This window comes from Sodiomyces alkalinus (assembly GCF_003711515.1).
Source record: "Sodiomyces alkalinus F11 unplaced genomic scaffold SODALscaffold_5, whole genome shotgun sequence".
NCBI classification, from domain to species: domain Eukaryota; kingdom Fungi; phylum Ascomycota; class Sordariomycetes; order Glomerellales; family Plectosphaerellaceae; genus Sodiomyces; species Sodiomyces alkalinus.
In genome coordinates, this window is record NW_021167083.1 from 626,589 (window position 1) to 646,824 (window position 20,236).

General features: G+C 51.8%; 6 protein-coding genes across 6 annotated transcripts; 4 read left to right on the forward strand and 2 right to left on the reverse strand.

Annotated features, from left to right (window-relative positions):
- Positions 1–3,444: 3,444 nt before the first annotated feature.
- SODALDRAFT_333114 (kinase-like protein) lies at positions 3,445–4,933 on the forward strand. The gene has a single exon (XM_028611884.1). It carries the CDS (start codon positions 3,643–3,645, stop codon positions 4,897–4,899), a length of 1,257 nt encoding a protein of 418 aa, XP_028466325.1. The 5' UTR covers positions 3,445–3,642; the 3' UTR covers positions 4,900–4,933.
- A 1,167-nt stretch (positions 4,934–6,100) lies between these two features.
- On the forward strand, positions 6,101–7,811 carry SODALDRAFT_333115 (oxidoreductase FAD-binding domain-containing protein). The gene is made up of 4 exons (XM_028611885.1): positions 6,101–6,468; positions 6,576–6,657; positions 6,772–7,315; positions 7,413–7,811. The coding sequence occupies exons 1-4, from the start codon at positions 6,315–6,317 to the stop codon at positions 7,560–7,562; spliced, it is 930 nt and encodes a 309-aa protein (XP_028466326.1). The 5' UTR covers positions 6,101–6,314; the 3' UTR covers positions 7,563–7,811.
- A 207-nt stretch (positions 7,812–8,018) lies between these two features.
- Positions 8,019–9,206, forward strand: SODALDRAFT_323987 (hypothetical protein; the record flags this gene model as incomplete). The annotated part of the gene is made up of 1 exon (XM_028609847.1): positions 8,019–9,206. One exon carries the CDS (start codon positions 8,019–8,021, stop codon positions 9,204–9,206), a length of 1,188 nt encoding a protein of 395 aa, XP_028466327.1.
- A 476-nt stretch (positions 9,207–9,682) lies between these two features.
- Positions 9,683–11,299, reverse strand: SODALDRAFT_254223 (general substrate transporter; the record flags this gene model as incomplete). Its single annotated transcript, XM_028607430.1, has 2 exons — positions 9,683–10,390; positions 10,532–11,299. Coding segments are annotated over 2 exons (1,476 nt in total), but the record flags the coding sequence as incomplete, so codon positions are not given.
- A 2,001-nt stretch (positions 11,300–13,300) lies between these two features.
- SODALDRAFT_277469 (hypothetical protein) lies at positions 13,301–15,238 on the reverse strand (the record flags this gene model as incomplete). The annotated part of the gene is made up of 1 exon (XM_028608067.1): positions 13,301–15,238. The coding sequence occupies one exon, from the start codon at positions 15,236–15,238 to the stop codon at positions 13,301–13,303; it is 1,938 nt and encodes a 645-aa protein (XP_028466329.1).
- Positions 15,239–17,458: 2,220 nt separating this feature from the next.
- On the forward strand, positions 17,459–20,185 carry SODALDRAFT_295331 (sodium/hydrogen exchanger). The gene is made up of 5 exons (XM_028608776.1): positions 17,459–17,718; positions 17,781–17,816; positions 17,892–18,035; positions 18,110–18,766; positions 18,833–20,185. Exons 1-5 carry the CDS (start codon positions 17,673–17,675, stop codon positions 19,966–19,968), a joined length of 2,019 nt encoding a protein of 672 aa, XP_028466330.1. The 5' UTR covers positions 17,459–17,672; the 3' UTR covers positions 19,969–20,185.
- The last annotated feature ends 51 nt before the right edge of the window (positions 20,186–20,236 follow it).

The window sequence follows — 20,236 nt, forward strand, 5'->3', positions numbered from 1 at the left end:
AAACCGTAAGCTATACTCTAATAGGAAGGAGAAGCTCTTACCCTGAAGAATAGAGAGGTAAATAATATTAATCGAATAACCGATATCATATTTAAAGAAGTACACGTCTCGCCGATACATAGATATCAAGGAATTCATAAAATATACCACCGATTACGATAATAATACGGCTATACAGGAACTAAAGAACGAGTTAGGGACTTCGTTCGAAACTACGATATTTACTAGAAAGCAAAGAGCAGCCGATATAAACCTTACGGACTACTAAAACCACTACTAGTAGCAGATAGACTATAGAAATCGATTATAATAGACTTCGTGACAGGATTTCCAGTATCCAAAGATCTAGTAACAGGAACCGCCTATAATAGTATATTCGTGATTATCGACCGATTCACGAAATATACTCTTTATATTCTATATATTAAAAACACTATAGTAGAAGAACTAGTAAGTATCTTTATTAACCGACTAATCAGGGATCACGGCGTACCGAATAAAATCATCACGGATAGAGATAAGCTCTTTACTAGTAACTTCTAGAAAGCAGTTATAAGCTAGCTAGGAATAAAATATAAGTATTCGATAGCGTTTTACCCTATAATAGACGGATAAACCGAAATTATAAACTAAGTCCTAGAATAGTACTTACGATACTATATAGGGTACGAATAGGATAATTAGGTATAATACCTGCTACTTATATAGTTTATATATAATAGCTCGTTAAACGAGTTAATAAAGAAAATACCGTTTAAAGTAAATTACGGATATACCCCGATAGTATTTAGAAAACCTTTAGAAGGACTAGACGCACTAAGAGCGATAAAAATAGTTAAAAGTATAAAAAAACTATACGAAGAACTACGAACCGACCTAGAGATAGTTAGAATATGAATAAGCAGATACGCGAATTAATTAAGGATTAAGGGACTAACCCTTTTAAGGGGGGACCGCGTTTACCTTATTCGTAAAAATATTAAAATATAACGACTAAGCGATAAATTAGATTTTAAAAAATTAGGACTATTTAAAATCCTAGAGAAAAAGTTAGATACGAACTATATTCTATTACTACCTCCGATAATAAGGATATATAATAATTTCTATATTTCACTACTTAAACTAGCACTAAAAGATATAAAAATAATATAAGATATAATTATGGTCGATACTAGCGATATATATAAAGCAGAACGAATCCTCGACTACTAAGAGACGCTAGACGGCACCGAATATTTTATAAAATAGAAAAACTACGATTATGGCGATAATATATAGGAACCGAAAGATAACCTAATCAATTATAAGTAACTCCTAAAGCAGTACCGATAGAACACTATCAGGACCTAGAACTAGACGCCGTGGTCTATATAAAATTAATATCCGAGAATTCACCTATATCCTACGCTATTACCTAATTCTAATTAATTATATTAATAGCACCGGCAGCTTATATAGTAGCCACCGCCTCTGACTCGGTCTAACAGGCCTCTTCTTCCCCCTTCTCCACCTTTTTAAGCTCCTCTATATTAGTAAGGTCCTTACGAACTATTTCCACCCCTTTCTTCCGTAGCAGGCGACGAGTTCGGCGAAGGCGGGATAAGCGGGCGAGCGCCTCGTGGAGTATTTCCTCGGTCCGCTCCTCCTCTTATTCGAGGCGCTTTAGCTCTTCGTTTATACGACCCGCTAGGAAAACGAGGGGGTAAGTAAATGGAGACTAAGCAGGAAAGCGAGGGCAGGAGCGTACCGGAAGATATTAGGATTCTAGCACTATCATAAGAAGGACCTAAGCGGAAACACGCGTGATAGCGAGCGATATCGTCTAGAACGAAGCACGGTACGTTCTTAGAGGCATAACGGGTGCAGGGGACGACCTCGTAGCCTTAATCAGCGATAAGGGCGGAAACGGTCGATCGGTTTTCGGCGGAACAAGATTTAGGACGAGATGACTTCTAGATATAGTCGGATATAATAGTTAGTAATAAAGAAGAAGAAAAACCTAAGGAATACTAACAAGGGAAAAGCGACCTACTTATACGACCGCTAGGATAGCGCTTAGAAGGAGGAAGGTAATATTATAGTCGGCCGCCTAATATAGACTAACCCTATAGGTATACTAGCGTATATCCTACGGGATAGCCCTAGACGGGGGGTAGTATAGGGTAACTCGAGGAGTTATATACTAAGTCACGTGTTACCAGGTACGGAGGTACTTAGTATACCGTCCGGGACGGACTAGGGTCGATCACTCCGACGAAGTAACTAATAAGTGATCGGTTATGATAGAATCACCTAGGTATAGCGACCACGCAAGGAATAGTCACTACGGGTAAGGAGGCGCTATCACTATATAAACCAGAGTATCCTAGGTCTTGCTTCTACTAGAGAATAAGATATCGATTAATCTAAGTCTTCACCTAGACTATTAGTCTACGCTCGACTCTACCTTATAAAGAAGACGCCTAGTCTTTACGACGTAACTACGACTAGACACTACGAATAATAGTTACTGCTCTTTAGTTAATATCCTCTTCTTATTTTAAACTAAAACCCCGACGCTAGTCCCCTATCGTCCGCTATACTATAGAGGACCGGAAGCCGTCGTAATACTAGGATATAGTAGTAGACTACCGGCTAACTAATAAGTGGATATTTATTATATAAGACGGAGAGCTAGACTATTCCGGAAGGAAGGGGTTAGCGATTATCTCTCCTCTATACTACTACCTACCTTTAAGATACTCTTTCTATTAACCACCAGTTAACCTATAATTAGCCTCCCCTTATATAAGACTACGATCCTTATCTATTACTCCTTATTATTCTTTAGTCCTTATCCCTTCGGGGTAGATCTAAATCTCCTTCTTAATAGTATACCTATATAATATACCCCCTTATATAAGGTGGGTCTTCTCCTGGTTAACTAACTAATTAGAGGCTTCGGTTTAAACTAAAAGCTCTTAACTTTTCTATCGTAAAATTAATAGTTAAGAGAAAACGCCCTCGTAAAAGAGATCTAAATCTGCCCTATTTAACCGTTTAATTTAAATCTATCTTAATTAATTCCTCGATCCTAATTAGCCGGATCTACTTAATCGGGTCTATATCTATCGGATCTGCTACGCCCTCGGGGGCCTTTATCGTCGCTACGGCTTTAGTATATTCGATCTCTTCGTACAGTTATTTTAACTACTCGATACGATCCTTTTAATCTGTTAAATTAAGCTATTACTATAGTCTTTTAACCTCTGCCTCCGGTAGTGCCTTCATTAAACCGTCCGCGATTATATCCTTCGTGTTAACGTATATAACCTTAAAAAGGCCTTTCTATACTAACTGGCGCGCCTACTAGTTATAAATATCGACGTGCCAAAGCCTTATTCGTAGGCGTTATACCTTCTTATTAATAAGGTTAAGTATTCTCTCCCCTGGCCGGTCACTCAGCCCCCCGATCCTCTGAACATGGCAGTCCATGACGTTCAGATCGACCACATATGGGGTAATGACGATGAAACCCAGACATTCGCTTATGCGCACGACGGGAAAGGAGCTGCACTTACCTTTCGAGCCTCCAGGGATAGAGCGCGGCCTCAGAGCCTCGCGAGCCGTATTGTGGCGTGCTTTCACGAACTCCCCGTCATGTCCAGCAGCGAGACATTTTCAGAGCGCGCCGCGATGCGCACGGCGCTCGGCGATGCGGCCCGCCAGGCTTGGCCGAACTGCGTATATGCGGCTGCGGCACCGGACGCGGTCATTGACCTCGACGGCGATGCGGAGGGGCGGATCGACTGGGTCATACGATATGAGCCTGCGCTCTATCAGCAATATTTAGAAGCGCTCTCGCCGGCCGACTCCGTGCTTATGAAAGATGCCAGCTACAAGTACGTCGACCATCGAGACCTCGTCATGGTCTACCGCCTGCCAGGGAGAGGGACGTCAGCTGTCGTGCGCCGAGTCTCAACGGCCATGTCCAAGTCGCTATACGTCTTGAAAGGCGTCGATTTCGGAGACTTTCTGACGTCCCCGGACGAGTTCACGCACGACCGGGATGTCTTCTATCGCGCGATCCAGATCCTCTCCTCGATGCCACCGCATCCCAACATCTTATCTCCTCCACCGATCATCGCCGTGGCCGGATTGTCCGGAGACGAAGGCAAAGCCCTCGTGTGTGGCACTCTCTATCCTTTCATGGCGCGGGGCACTCTAGACGATCAGGTCACAAGATGCAAGAAGGACGGAATGCGCCTCAGTTTGCGAGATAAGGCGCGCTGGTGCCTACAGATATCTTCGGCCGTCGCGCACACGCACCATACGGCGCACACATACCACATGGACATCAAGCCAGCAAACATCCTCGTAGACGACCAGGGAAATACGATTCTGATCGACTGGGAGCAGAGCGGGGCGCCCCTATATACACTCGCACCAGAAGCAAACGGCGAATGGGATGTGGACGAGGTGGGCGGACTAGGTACTCCGTCGAAGCTGGTATATACGCAATATCAAGGACCGGTGCGGGTGAACCTTCCCAGAGGTCGGCCATTATGGAACGTTTTTCCGGATTGGAGCAAGCGGTGGCCGAAGGCTTGTGAGGCGGCAGAGGTGTTCAGTCTGGGCCGGACCATGTGGATGCTGCTACAAGAAGTGCCGCAGGAGGATGTCGAAGATCTCGACCCAGAAGGGATTACGGTTAACTGGAGCGAGGATGCTGATGACATACCGGATTGCTGGAAAGCTGTCGTGATGCGCTGCCTAGAGCGCGATCCTAACGAGAGGATCGGACTGGTTGACCTAGTGCAGTTCTGGGAGGGGCAGCAGCAGATCCCCTTGGCTTCTTGTCTACGGCGCAGGATAAATCACAAGGATTTAACACAACGCTGTCTGGACATTTACTAGAATACATTAAGAATAATACACCTCTCTATCGAATATATTTATGCAATGTCCTTTGGGAATTACACTGTAATTTGCGAAGCTGATAGCTCTAGCGAGTGAGTATCCCTGTCCTCGAATAATACCTGTACTTTATTCTAGCACCGAGACGGAAAGGGACAGGCTTTAGACCTCTAGGAGAAACTGAGTTGAGATTTCAAGAAAGTCATCAATCTAAGGAGCCATAAATACTGCCACGCATATGTAATCCTATAGCATATGGGGCGTGGCACGGGTAGAGATATTCAAGTTGGAAGATGAGCGAAGTTATTAGAACCCGGAGTATCCTAGGGAACGTGGTGGAACGAATCAGTGTCTTCGTTCCGCTAGATACCCGTACGTACATAGGCTAAACCTGCCAAAACACAGAACTGAACAGGCTGGGCAAGGAGAAAGAGAGACGACTACTTGCCAGTGAAGAGAGAGCATAATAAGGTAGTTAGAGAGACAACTGCTCTTGGCCCCAATGCGCGCAACTGCGGTTCCGGAGATTCTTGGCGAGACGTTTTAACTCGAAGTTGGAAGGCCCTTATCAACGAGACATATAGCAGTGATGTCACCATTCCTGGGAAAGCAGTCTTCTTAAAAGAACGAACCACAACTTCGGTTGAAGTTAAGCCGACAAAGTTTCAATGTTTAATCCTCGGTCCATTTTCGCTCGAGTTTACTCCCCTCCTCGTCTAGGGGATTATCTGATGGACGGAGGATAGGTAATTAATCAAAAGACAGCAAGATGCCCACCACTTCTTCCATTACTCACTATTCGTTGCTCGTACTCCGTGGAGCGACGAGCTGGGGAACAGGTAATGCTTGCAATTACGAAGCATTTGTATGTCGATGCTCAACGCAGAGCGCCTGCTGGTGTCGCTGGTACCAAGTTTAGCAACTCCATCGTTTTCTCATAAGCTAGTCAAAGCCTTTACTCGAAGTGGTCAATCCCGATGAGGGATGCCGGCTAATTTTTTGAACCTTTTTTTCTTCCTTTCCTATTGTCGAAGTGGCCGATCTCCCGAAACGTCCCGACGCCGAATTGTCCAAAATTGGCTTCCCCAGACTGTTGCAAGTCTCACCGCCCGGCAACGGACTGGCAGAATTTCCACGACCCTGACTCGTCCAAGCCGCTACCGTAATCATATTTCGCTTGTTATCGGACGATTCTCAACCTTTTTTTTTTTTGGGCCCGCACCCCAGTCACAACCCTGAATATATCCCTTAGTTGACGCTTTACCTCCGTCCAAAGGAAGAAGAAGAAAAAAAGCCAAGCTTTGTGACTTCTTCGGGTGACAGACAACAAACTGGGAGTCGAGAACCGAGAACTCACTTAATAACGAAGAAAGCACGCACATAACCAGGGCGTCCATCGCAAGTCTGCTGGCACCATGTCCGAATCCATCCTCTCCAGGAAATACTTCGACAATGTCTACATCCCCGTAGGACTCATCATCGTCGGCTCTCTCATCGTGGACCGTCGCTGGATTGTCTACAGCGTGAGCATCGCCCTCGCGCTCGGCGCCTGGAAGTTCCACAGCCTTCGTACGTGGTCATCCACCTATGCGCAGGCTTTCCCCCTCCTCTCTGCCCTTTGCTCCCCTCTCCTCCCCAAGATGCTCGCGTAACCTAACGCGCCAACCAATCGATAGAACCGAAGAAGGTCCTCAAGCCCGACTCATTCCAGGACTTCGAGCTCAAGGAGAAGACGGTCATCTCCCACAATGTAGCCATGTACGTGTCTCCTCAGCCCTGCTTTCCTGAAGTCTACAATCGGCCCAAGCCCCTGATCCTGCTAGCCGTCTGTATCTGACCATGGGGCTGACTCTCCCGCTATGACTCCTATAGCTACCGATTCTCCCTCCCTTCCCCCTCTTCCATCCTCGGCCTCCCCATCGGCCAGCACATCTCCATTGGCGCGACTCTGGCGCAACCTGACGGCACCCCGAAGGAGATTGTGCGGTCGTACACCCCCATCTCGGGTGACCACCAGCCGGGCTACTTCGACCTCCTCATCAAGTCCTACCCCACCGGCAATATCTCCAAGTACATGGCCTCCCTCAAGGTGGGCGAGACCATTCGCGTAAAGGGCCCCAAGGGCGCCTTCGTCTACACCCCGAACATGGTCCGCCACTTCGGCATGATCGCCGGAGGCACCGGCATCACGCCCATGCTCCAGGTCATCCGCGCCATCATCCGCGGCCGTGCCGCCGGCGACAAGACCCAGGTCGACCTCATCTTCGCCAACGTCACGTCCCAGGATATTCTCTTGAAGGAGGACCTCGACGCCCTCGTCAAGGAGGACAGCGGCATCCGTGTCCACTACGTGCTCGACAACCCTCCCGAGGGCTGGACTGGCGGTGTTGGCTACGTCACCCCCGACATGATCACGGTAAGATAGATGCACCGGCGTGGGGGGATTGCCCCCGTTTTTCTCCCGTAATCCGTTTCTTCGCAAAACCGAACCCCGTTTACTGACAAGTCTGTAGAAATGGCTCCCCAAGCCTGCCGACGACGTCAAGATTCTCCTCTGCGGTCCTCCTCCCATGGTGAGCGCGCTCAAGAAGACCACCCAGGCCCTCGGCTTCCAGAAGGCCCGTCCCGTCAGTAAGCTGGAGGACCAAGTCTTTGCCTTTTAGACGACGGCATATAGTGCACTTTGAGCATTAAAAAAACAAAAGCGTCTCCTTCGTCAGAGTAGAGAAGAAGCAAGCATAAGGAAAAAGGACGCGCCCGGAACTGAATAGAGAGGGTTAATATGAGAGACAATCATGAATAGGCTACCTTATGCGGCGCTTTGTACGGATACATGTACCTTTATCAACACAACATGAAATGCCCTTTTTTTTTCGTCCTCCGAAATCGGCGCTCGACCTTTAGTACCTGGGTACTTCACGCAATTTCATTTAGTGTGGCTGTGCTATGTATTACATAATTTCCGCTAGCCTCTTCGAGTGACGTACCCCATGTGGCTCGGTCAGCTAAATATTTTGGCGACCTTGTCCAACATCGAGGCTCCAGACCCACCCCTAGACTTCACATCTCCTTTCTCACAACCACAAACTCCTCCCCTCTGCACAAGGGCGCCATCCACCATGTCGAACCCGAATCCCTCTTCAGCGCCCAGGATAGCCATATCCTTTGGAACCCCCAAATCCTCCAACTCCGCCAGAGACCAGTCAAAGCCAAAACCGCCACCCTCACGCCTTGGCAAGCGAGCCCGCCCACACGCACTTGGCCATGACTCCCACAGCGACGACTCCGATTCCGACTCCGACCCCGACCGCCGCGGGCGGCACGAGGCCATCACAGAACTCGGGGGCGAGGAAGCCCCGAAAAAGCGCCCCAGGGAGCTCGTGATCGAAAGCCAGCCCAACCGCAACTGGAAGGACGAACTACGCGCCAAGCGAGGCGGCGGCGGGAAGAAGAACCTCCTCCCTCCCGAAGTGCAGGCACGAAAACAAAAGGGAAGGGAGGATCCGAAAGAAACGGCGCCCGCGGACGGGGTCGGGGATGAGGAGATCCAATGGGGCCTCGCCGTGAAAAAGCGCAAGACGGAGCAACCATCCGACGAAGAAGGCGATGGCGACGAAAGGGACAGACGCCAATCATCTTCCCGCTCGCCAGGGGACGACGGCGACAACGAAAGAACCAACAGCAAAGAAGGCGAAGACGACGCCCCGCGAGACAAAACCCCCCCCCCAGGAACCACCGCCGACGACGAAGCGATGGACGCCCTTCTCGGCCGTCGCGGGAAGAACCCAGACGCCGAGCGCGTCATCCGCCCCGCCACGGAAGACGAGGCCTACCAGGAGGACGTGCAGCGGCACGTCGGCGCCGACTCGACCCTCAACGACTACGACGCCATCCCGGACGGCGAGTTCGGCGCCGCGCTGCTGCGCGGTATGGGCTGGGACGGCAAGCTGCGCGGCCCGCGGCCCCGCGCGACGGGCGAGCGGCGGCAGAACCTCCTCGGATTGGGGGCCAAACGGCTCAAGGAGGATGAGGACCTGGGGCAGTGGAATCACGGCGGCGGCTCCGGCGGGCGGGGGAAGGGCCGGGGGGGTTCGAAGCGGCCGCCCCGGTTACATGACTATCGGCGGGAGGAGGAGAAGAGGAAGGCGGAGAGGAGGGAGAGGAGGGGGGAAGGGTACAGGGAGGAGAGGGAGAGGGATGGGGATAGGGATAGGTATAGAGACCGCGATCGCGAGAGGGATAACCGTCGGGACAGAGAGAGGGATGGGGACCGAGGGTATCGAAACGGTGACTCTAGGCGCTACTGAGCATGGGCAGCTTCGACTCTCACCGACGGAACGGACGAAGAGAGGGCTGGTGTTCAGAAATGCAAACATCTTCTTCGCCACGCTCGGTTATATCACGGAGGAGACATATCACGGGAACCATATTGACATCAAGCGTTTATCGGTATTAAGGATGACCCGTGGTGAGGCAAGAACGGGAAGCCAAGGTTCGTCGTTTTCGCCAAGACAAATCACAGTGGTGTGTATGGCTTATTGAGACGGCACGCACCAGCAGGTGGAACACCAAGGCGAGCCGTCCATCCAAATGCTACAGCTGTATTGATATCGAACGCTGATCCGTGGAATCCCACTGGGAGAACAGGCAACCCAAAATGTAATTCGTGCAATATCAAACCAACGGACAGTTGCCAGTACATAATTGCAGCAGTAGCCCTGTCGGCCTCCAACCCCGGCACCGATTACGATCCTGACGCAGGTCTTGATCTTGGTTCTGGTTCCGGCTCTGACAGTATGGTGGTTTTAAACCTTCTCGCCAGCGTCTTACGCTGGAACAACTCATCAATCTCGGCAAAGCTGCGGCCCTTCGTCTCGGGAAGCCGGAACCAAGCCCAGGTCAAGAAGACCATGTTGAGGCCGGCGAAGACGAGGGCGGCACGGGGACCGAGACCCCACCCATTGGGGATGTCCTCTAGCATCTTCGGGGTGAGGAAGAGATTGAAGAGGCCAGCGATGAGATAGGAGCAGCGTCCGATGACGATGGTCTTGGCCTTGAGCCTGGTGGACGGCATCTCACTGACTAGGGAGTAGGTGAGGGGCCCGATGGACAGGTTGTAGACGGCGGTGAAAAAGATAAGAAGGGCGGCGATGGCCCATGGTATGGCCGGGTGGTGGCCGATGAAGAAACCGAGAAAGCCCACGCCGCTTAGGAGGATGGTCGAGAGTGTAAGACCGGAGATCCAGATGCGACGCCGTCCGAAGTAACGCATCAGGAGCCAGGAGAAACTGATGGCGACGATGCCGAGGCCGTACTGGACGAGGGTGTAGTCAAAGGCGTTCTCGGGTTTGATGCCGCCTTTTTGGTAGAGCTTGGCCGAGTAGTACATGAGACAGGAACCGCAGAGTTGCTGTGTCAGGTTTAGCATGACCACGACCTCGGTGCGGCGACGGTTAGTAGCCTTGAAACAGTCGAGGTATTGACCGCAGCTCTCGTCTCGGGCTCTGCTTTCGTCTTGCCCACCGCCTTCTTCTTCGTGACTGCTGCCCCCAACAGCTAGGTTCTTTTCCGAGCCTGGAGGAGCGTTGGATCGTTCCCTGCCGGGCTGGCCTGGGTTGTCTCCGTCTTCCACAGTCCTGTCCGCGTCTCGCTCGTGGGCGTTGGTCAATTCTAGGATGCGGAGTTGGCCCTCGGCGGGGAAATCCCTGTCGTTGTTGAGTCGACGGATGGACTCGAGGGCCTCTCTGGACCGACCGTGCCGGACAAACCACCAAGGCGACTCGGGTGCGAGGTAGACGAACAAGGCGACAGGCACAGGCCACGTCCACTGGACAGCCACGGGGATCCGAAAGGCGGCGAAGTTGTCAAGACGGGTGACGGCCTTGGTGGCCCCGGTGGCCAGAAGCTGGCCCAAGATCCAGCACATGTTGACGAACGTGGTCAAGGTGGGACGGAGCTTGACTGGGGCGACCTCGGAGGCGTAGGGAAGGGTGGTAGCCTGGAAAACACCCCAGGGCATGCCGAGGAGAAACTCGCCAGCAAGAAGGACACCGAGACCGCCGTTGGAACCAGCAGTGCCGATGGCCTGGGTGGAGAAAAAGGGGACGAAGAGGAATACGAGGACCGAGCCAAGGGCGATCAAGACGGTCCTGCGATAGCCGAAGCGGTCGACACAGTGACCGGTCAGGTATATGGCACAGACTTGGCCGAGGAGGGCGGCACACTGGATCAACGACTGCCAGAGGGCAGGGATCTCTGGAGCCTTGCCCGGGGCTGGCTCAACTCCAAAGAGAGATTGGAACTGGCGAAGCGAGAAAAAGTTGCCCATGAGGGCTAGGTCGTAGCCCTCTCCTATGATGGTCACAGAGAAGACGAGGGAGTAGAAAACTGCCGCCTTCCAGAAGCGGACGACTCGCCAAATGCTGACCGTGGGGTCCTTCTCGAGAAGGAACGCTTGCAAGGCGTCCCTGTCGCGGGCGATGTAGTTGGGGACATCATCTTCCGGGCACCTCATGTGGCCACCGTCTTGTGGTGTGTCGTGGGCTGTACTTGTGGGCGATACTGAATCCACCGAGTTTTCTTGTCTCGCCGGACCAACATTGTCATCTCGGGCTGCCGACATGTTCGGTCTCTGTCCTCGGTCCGTTCGAGAAAGGGAATGTTCGGAGAGACTCCCGTAAGATGGCTGTAGAACGATGAGACTTTTATCTTCTTCTCTTTGCTGACGCAAGGGCAAGGTGGTCAGGGGTAATCTAGTAGTTGGTACGTACTACAGTTCAAGGTCGACTGAAATAGAAGATACGTTCAGAGAGCTAATGGATGATCTAGCACTCGATCCGAAACTCGAGATGGACGGGTAGGCGGAAGAGCTGGACGGCGAAATATGTTTTGGGAGAAGAGAAAGGAGAGAGAAGGGTTCAAACCGACGGGAAAAGCCACATATAAGGTATGAAAGGGAAAGCTTTTATCTCGGTCGTTACTTCTATTCCGTCGTACCCCGCGCTTCGATCAGCGAGGCGTCAGTTACGACCTAGGTAATCAGTCCCATGTGCAGGGACATGTGCAGGGACATGGCCATGGCTGGGGGGTTAGGAGGGTTCCGTTGTTCTGATACTACCAGGTATCGTGAATCTAAGTTGAAGTCACTTTTCTGCCCCAGCCACAGTCAACTAAGGTAGAAGTACAGGCGCGCCTTTAGGAAGTATAAACTTTTGGGACATGAAGGTGAGGTACCTTGCTCTTCCTACCCCGTATTGACCACATGAACAGCACTCAAGCCTCGTGAATACGGATAATATGGGTTGGCTGGCGTCTGTCTACCTGCACCTAAGGTACCTAAGGTAGGTAAGGTAAGGTAGGTAGCACGCTCCCTTTCATGCCCCTGACCGAGGAGAATTCCTCTAGTAGACGCACTTCAAGGTCTTTTCACTCCCACCTAGAGCCAGTATCTGCTTGTTCTTTGCTGTTGGATTCCCATCACGAAAGGAAACAAGAAAAGAGAGGGAGAAGATATTAAGAAAACGAATATCATCAACCTGGTGGGCAAGAATACATAACTCATGGCATCGTGGCTGTTTAACATGGGTGAATCAACTTTGAAAAGCCAGCCATGCACCCTTATGGTCTAGGTACTGTACGGAGTAGGTCCTCCTGCTCATATATGTCACGTAATACCCCAGGGAATGCAATACGTACTTTACCTTACCTTAGGTAGGTACCTTAGGTAAGGTACGCTGGCTCGCCTGCTCTAGCCCACACATGCGCCATGCAACCTTCACAACGCCGCTAGTATCGCCGTCGAATCTCACGAGATACTGTACCATCTTCTCACTTTATGACTTACAAGTAGCATTCTCTTCAACGGGAGAAAAGGCCAAGGTATGCACCTTCCTAGGTACTATGAGAGCGTAGCCACAATTCTACCCGACCTTCCTAGACACCGTGTAGCCTACTTCACACACGTCACGGGCCTCGGTGTTCGTGCTAAGGCACGCCAGAAAATGCCATGTACTGCCGGTTCACTATTGGGAAATTGATAGCGTCTTTCGCCGCCCTTCAGGGTCTTTACTAATGTATGCGGGGAGGGTCTTCTACTCCAGTCCATCAGAACTCAGGAGGGCTCTATTCATTTTTCTGCCAAGTTGGTCTTGTCATCGTCAAGAATCTGATCATCGAGACTGCGCTGAACACCTTGGTATATCCGACATTGTAGTCTTACAGGACTATCGTAACACCCGGATGCATGGCGATAATCGTGTCCCTTAGAGTCATAGTTGACTCCCAATAAAAAGGAAGGGAGAAAGGAAGGAAAGAGAGCGCCCGCCCCAATTATACAATCCCGGAACTCGACGTCGACATCTCTCCACAAGGCGGACCAAACCCTTGTGTGGCGGTGCCCTTCTTAGTATTCCATTCCCCCGAAACTTTTGTTCCTTGTTAACGTGGCACGTTGTAAGCTGACCTCTGGTCCATGTCGATGGCTTTCTTGTCGGTTGGGGCCCGTCCTCGATAGGATGGGCTCTCCCTCCCCCTCTTCTGCCGCCGCCACGCAGTCCCCTGCCCCGGATGTGGTCTCGTGGATACAAGCCACGAAGAAAGACGAGACGAAGACGGCAATACCGCCCAGCGCCAGGACGACAGACATCGAGCGGTCTCCTGGTGTGCCGCGGGGCTTCTGCCAAATGCGGAAGATGATACTCGACCCGATGGTGGCAATCATCTGTGGTGCGGCAATAGCCATGTTGTGGATCCCCAGTACCACACCTGCTTGATCCGTCTCGCCGTCGTCGTTCTGCTGTATTGAGTCCTGTTCGCCGTCTCGACAAGTATCCCCAGACCTAGCTGTAGCCAGGTCTAGACTCTGGTTTCTTTGCTTGATTGCGCGCAAAACGGCGTGTCTTCGGCTGATCTCGGCGCTAATGATAGCCCAAGGCGCCCACAGCGTCATCGCCCAGGTGATACCCGTCAGACCTATCAGGGCCGTCGCTGCTTCTACCGTCCGTACCAGCACGGTACAGAACATGGATACGGCGAAGAGCACAAGCGATCCGAACCAAGCTCGCTTGAGCGTGAAGCCAGGGATGTGAAGCCGGTCCAGCCACGACCACCAGCCACGCTGCTTATGCGTGGAAATGGTATCCGATTCGGCCGTGCTCGCCATCAATACCGGATGACTATCGTAGGTTGGCGCAATAAAAAACGGAAGGAAAACGTTTGTGAGCAAACTGACCACCGAGTTCACGAGCAGGGCAAAGGTGCCCACTCGGGTTGCCTGCTCATAAAGCTCGTCGAGTTCCTCGGGCGACATATTAGGATTCTCCCGAAGATACGGCTCGACGTATATCTCGCCGATGTAAGAGGACGTGTAAAAGAGCAAGGGGAAAAAGCCAATCCAGGCAAAGAACTGAACTTGACAGACCCTCTTGATCTGCGGAGGGAGTCGCTTGACAGAGGCGAAGATCTGGGCAAAGAAAGAAAAGATGCCCGCCATATCCCTGGCAGGGGGTCCCTCGAGCCGTGGGTCTCGTTCTTGAACGAGTGACGTGCTCAGGGAAACTGTCGCACCCAACGCGATGCTGGCGAGTGCGCACAGAACCTGGAACTGTGTCTTGCCGAAGAACCACAGATATGCGGGCAGGTTCACGTAACCGGCGCAATATCCGAGAATATTACCGAGTCCTGTAAGTCTGCTCGCCATGGCGTTGACTGCTTCCTGCTGGTGCGCCGGCGCGCAGTCGACTATGAAAGCTCGAATGGCGGCCTGGACCGTGTTGATAGCGAAGTCGAGAACGTAGATTCCGATCACGGCGGTGCAGATAATTGCCGTCCTGACCAAGTGAGACTCGGGATCGGCGCCGAAGAGGGATAGTAGGCCCCCAACAATTTCCTGCGTCCAGGCGAGTAACATTAAGGAGATAATCGTCGCTATGGTGCCGCCGATCATAAAAGGTTTCCTTTTCCCCCACGGCAGTCGGCAGTTGTCACTTAACATGCCGACGTATGGCTGAACCAAGGTTCCCGTGAGCGGGCCAGCGATCCACACTAGAGCCATCAATGATTTGCTCAGGCCGAGAGACAATAGATACGGGGAGCCGTTGGACAGTTCGACCGACCAGGCAATCTGAAGACCGCCGATGCTGATGGTTAAAAGGACCAGGTACCACACGCTTTTCGTCTGCTGAGAGTCGTCATGATGCTCGGAGATAGAGTCCCCATTCCGCAACCCATTCTCTCCTGTGCTGGTGTTGGGAGAGAGCAAAGGCAATGTCTCGTCCGGGCCATGCGGATTCTTGACGTCAGTAGGGGAGATATCTCCAGCTCTACTCCTGGACGACCTCATCGCCGAGTTATTGTCGGGGTTGGCGGAATGCTGGTTCCGGTAGTCGGCGGTTGTGCGGCCCCCCCTGGACGGAGATGGAGACTGGGAAGCTGACATGGCAGCTCGGTGGTTGAAGTGCTAGGAGCGAGTGATAGAAATGATGGTTGATTCGGTATGAAGAGAGACAGGGAGTAGGTGGCGATAGAAGAAGGCAACCATAACCCAGCGGCCCGACAGCAGTTAAGGCGTCGTCAGAAACCGAGAGCCAGGATTGCAGCTGGAAAAACCAACGAGGGAGACAGAGAGTGAGTATGGGACGATTGCAAGATGAAGTGAACAAGACAAAGACGTGCGTTGCGAGGACTGAGAATGATAAAAACAATAAAATAGGTAGATAGGGAGTAGACCCGGGATGTGCAAAGGAATAGGATAAGGACCGGACGTGATCAGTTATGGAAACCGTTGCGTCACGAGACCGAGTCAGAACCAGCCACGAGGCACACGTCAATTCGATGCTCCTAGGGTCGTACGGAAAGGTCGGCCCCCGCGTGCAGGGTATTGGCCAAGACCGGGCTACCCCTGGCCAAACAATTCAGTTGGATGATGGCAGGCGGTTCCTGGACCAGCCATGCAACACTGTCGATGCCTGGCTGTATGCCTAGGTCTGACAAGATAGTTGGACGAATAGGAGAGCTTCTCCCCAGAGATGGGTGTACTGTGATAGAAAAGGGAGATCCGGAGATACGTGAACAGGTAGCCGAAGATCAACTGACGACCAGCAGGGTAGCAACGTCGCCGCCCAAAAATCCAGGAGGACAGTGACTTGCAGTTCTGGTATACAGCGTCAGTCCCGAGGAGTCGACAGTGATGCGGGATCTTCGCGCAAGTCAGACAGGTGAGACTGACTCCTGACCTGATCTCTTACGGTGACTATGTGCGTGATGTAAATATCAAGACAGGCCGAGGCAGCAATATAGGGACCTGTTAATACATACCGAAGCTGAAGATACTTTGAAGGGGAGCGGGAAAAAAAATCTTGGCAAAAAGTGGATGAGGGATGAGAAGTGGAAAAAGAAGAAGAGGGGAAAAGCAGAAGATACCTACCTACCTAGGTATCGGGAAGCTGTCGTGAATCGTGAGAGTTCTCCAATAGGGAATGTACCCACCTTGTCCATTTCTTACCAGGGCATGTCCGCTTTGCAAAGCATGTAAAAAAGCGTTATGAAACGGCAGAGTACGTACATGGCTAACAGCGCGCATACGTTCTTGAAGCGGTAAAGAGTTAGGAGTTAGAGACCCCCCACTACGTCATTCATAACCCAAGCCTGGAATCTGTGAAGTCATCGTGATAGGTGGGTACGTCTCTTACCCGTGAAAATACTTATACGAAGTACGAAGGATGTAGCAGAATCCTGTACGTGTAGACGCGTTGGTAAGCCCATTCCGCACCTAACCGACTGGCATGAGCCGAGTCTTACTAAACGAGTTGTTGTTTATCCAGTGTGGGCCCGAAACTAAGAGGCAATCGGTTGCTAGTACGTAAGAGGAGTACATTAGCGGGGAGGTCTGGCGGTCTTCCGGCACCGACGTAACGGGGCAGATGGCTCATCCGTGCAGTTTAAGTTTTTAACGTCCGAATCCGGGGCAATCTGCGGATCTTAACAGGACTTCTTAGGGACGGCCACCTTCCTATATGAACAGATACAACGTAGGCATGCGCATGACGATGAACGACAGTGGAATGCATATTGCGTAGGGTTACAGCTGAACGGCACAAGACTTTGCGCTCGAGAACGCTGCACCAACCGTCGCAAGCATCACAAGAGCACTGAAATGGAAGAAAACCCCGTGTTTTCGACGGATGCACTCCATACCGTAAGGTAATTCATGTGATTTCCCCAACCAAGCAAGTAATACTTTGTACCAGGAAGGGGCACGCCTCGGCTCGGTGTGCACCATGGCGTCAGCCTGGGAAGGTGTATTTTGAGGCACCACTTGCCCAAGGGAGACTAGTGGTTCCACTCAAAAGTCTCCGTACCGATACTTTGTTCAAGCTGCTCAACCTCCGAGAACAAACGTCATTTGCGCAAAGCTCGTCAACTTCGGTGTACCTGAACCCCAAGTCCACCCAGATTAGTTCCCGCTCGCTCCACTATCCTAGGCCAATGATGTTGGCTCGAGGATAATGAGCGTCTCCAGACGAGTTTATTCCACTTCCTCCCACATCAAGCTTTCAGGTCAGAGGACTTCACACGTCGTATCGATTACCTCGTCGACACCTACATGCGCGCCCGTCGCATCTTGTGCCAAAGACACATTTGCTTCTCACCGTGTTGATGACAGCTATCGCGACCTCTGTCTCTCGGCGTTCTTGCTCGTCGTGTCCCGACTAGTGCTCCCATTTCCCCCCTGGGAATCTGTCGATATTGACTCGACCAACTCGACGCTAGCCACAATGGTGTCCTCGTCAGATATTGTCGAGGTTGCCGATGAGCTTCTTCGTATGCTTGGGAAGTTCCCCCCTGCGCTGGCAGGCACAAAACTGACTTGGCGCAACAAACAGGCCGAGCGATGGCTCCTTCGGACGATGACTCGGATAGTGCGTCGCCAACCCTATCGTTGACTCTCGAGAAACGACCTCTGTCCACGCATGTCGACTGACACCCCAATGCAGTCCCCGAGGAGCAGAAGGAGGCCTTGGCGTCTTGGGCCCTCTTCATTTCCATCATGCTCCTGATCATAGCCTTCCTCGCGAGCTATTTTCTCCACGAAAGGAAGATTGAGGCTGTCCACGAGACAGTAATCTCCATTTTCGCAGGTTCGACTGGCCTTTCTCTTCCTATCTATGCGCTGAAACTCGTCCTCTCCCTAACTCGATCTTTTGACCTGTAGGCATGACGATTGGCCTTCTGCTGCTTATCATGTCCGACGATTCGATCCGCAACCTGATCAGCTTCGACCACCAGATCTTCTTTAATCTGCTTCTACCACCCATCATTCTTGGGGCGGGTTACGAGTTACATCAAGCCAACTTCTTCCGCTACATTGGTCCCATAGCAACTTTTGCTTTCGCCGGCACCTTCTTGTCTGCCTTCGTCATCGGTCTTATTCTTTGGCTGTATTCCATGACCGGACTCGAGTCTCTGAAGATGAACTTTGTCGATGCCATTTCCGTGGGCGCCACCCTCTCGGCTACGGATCCGGTCACTATATTGGCCATTTTCAACACATACAAGGTCGATCCGAAGCTGTACACCATCATCTTCGGCGAATCGATTCTGAACGATGCCATCGCTATTGTCATTTTTGAAACAGCCCAGAAGTACAAGGCTCACGCCTCCAAGCTGAGCTTCGTTAGCTTCTTTGAGGGTATTGGTATCTTTTTCATCGTCTTCTTCGGCAGCTTGATCATTGGTGTCCTTGTTGGTGTTGGGACGGCTCTCCTCCTCAAGATGACATACATCAGACGATACCCCAAGATTGAGAGCTGCCTGATTGTTCTCATCGCCTATGCCACCTATTTCTTCTCGAATGGCACTCACTTGTCTGGTACGTTGCGTAACAAGAAAACCCCACAACAGCTGTCTTCGCATGTTGTCTCTGACTTTGCAACAGGTATTGTCTCGTTGCTTTTCTGTGGCATCACGCTGAAGCACTACGCCTATTTCAATATGTCCCGGAGGACACAGCTTACGACCAAGTTTCTCTTCCAAGTGCTTGGTCAGCTGTCGGAGAACTTCATCTTCATCTATCTGGGTCTTGCCTTGTTTACCGATAACGCCTTGCAGTTCCGCCCTCTGCTCATCATCATCACTGTCCTAGCCGTCTGTGCGGCCCGATGGGTGGCGGTCTTCCCTCTGTCTTGGGCCATCAACTGGACCATTCGCTATAGGGCACGTCGCAGGGGTGCTGACGTCGGTGACGAACTTCCCTATAACTACCAGGCTATGCTTTTCTGGGCCGGCCTGCGAGGAGCAGTCGGCGTTGCGCTAGCCGCATTGCTCACCGGGGAGAACTCGTACGCACTCAAGGCTACCGTCCTGGTCGTCGTGGTCTTGACAGTCATTATCTTCGGCGGAACCACTGCCCGAATGTTGGAGATACTCGGCATTCGTACGGGAGTTGAGGAACTTGACAGCGACGACGAATTTGACATTGAAACGTTTGCCGGCGGTAGCCACTACAAGCGCCCCGGGGCCGGTATCGAATCAACTTCCAGACGCAATGGCAACGTCTCGTTAGAGAACCTAGGGGCTCAGAACAACCAAAGGAGATCTTACGCGTCTGGCCATAGGTCGCCGAATCCGCTTCGGCGCACGTCGAGCCTTGGCAGGCAAAATGCCGAGGAGAGGTCGGACCTGCTTGGACGGAGCGGGAACACGACTGACACCGACCTCGACAGCGATGTTGACACTTCGGACCTGCCGCCGCCCGCGCATCGCCCATCTCGCAGACAAACGAGCCCAATGTTCACTCCGGGAACATCACAAACAGGAGGGACTCCGTCCCTGCTGCAGTCCGAAACCGGTTCCCCGGCGGGTGGCGCGATCGCCACTACCCCGAGTGTATCGGCCCGGTCCGCTATTCGCCAGCTGTGGCAAGCTGAGGACCCTGCGCTGCTTCTTAAGCAACTGGATGACGACTTCATCAAACCAAGGCTGCTTCTCGATTCGGGTAGCCGAGGTACTCCCGGCTCTTCGTCGTCTGGCACACAAGGGGGTGGCGCTTCTGGGTCAGGTCGAGAGGCGTAAGGGCATCGAGACAAGTCATAAGGACAGTCTATTGGGCCAGAAAGTCATGGTGTAAGCAGGAAAATACAGCGCAGGTTCGATGCGAGGCGGCTTCTTGTTTCTTCGGTCGTCTGTGGCGGAGCTAGATGTCATGCGGCGCTTTGAACTGCTACTATACATTCCTGTAGTTCTAGCTCTCCGTAACGGGGAAGCATCAATATAACGAGTCTTAACTGCTAGCTCATTTCTTCTTCGACGTGATCACTCGTTGCTAAATAACAGCTGAGTG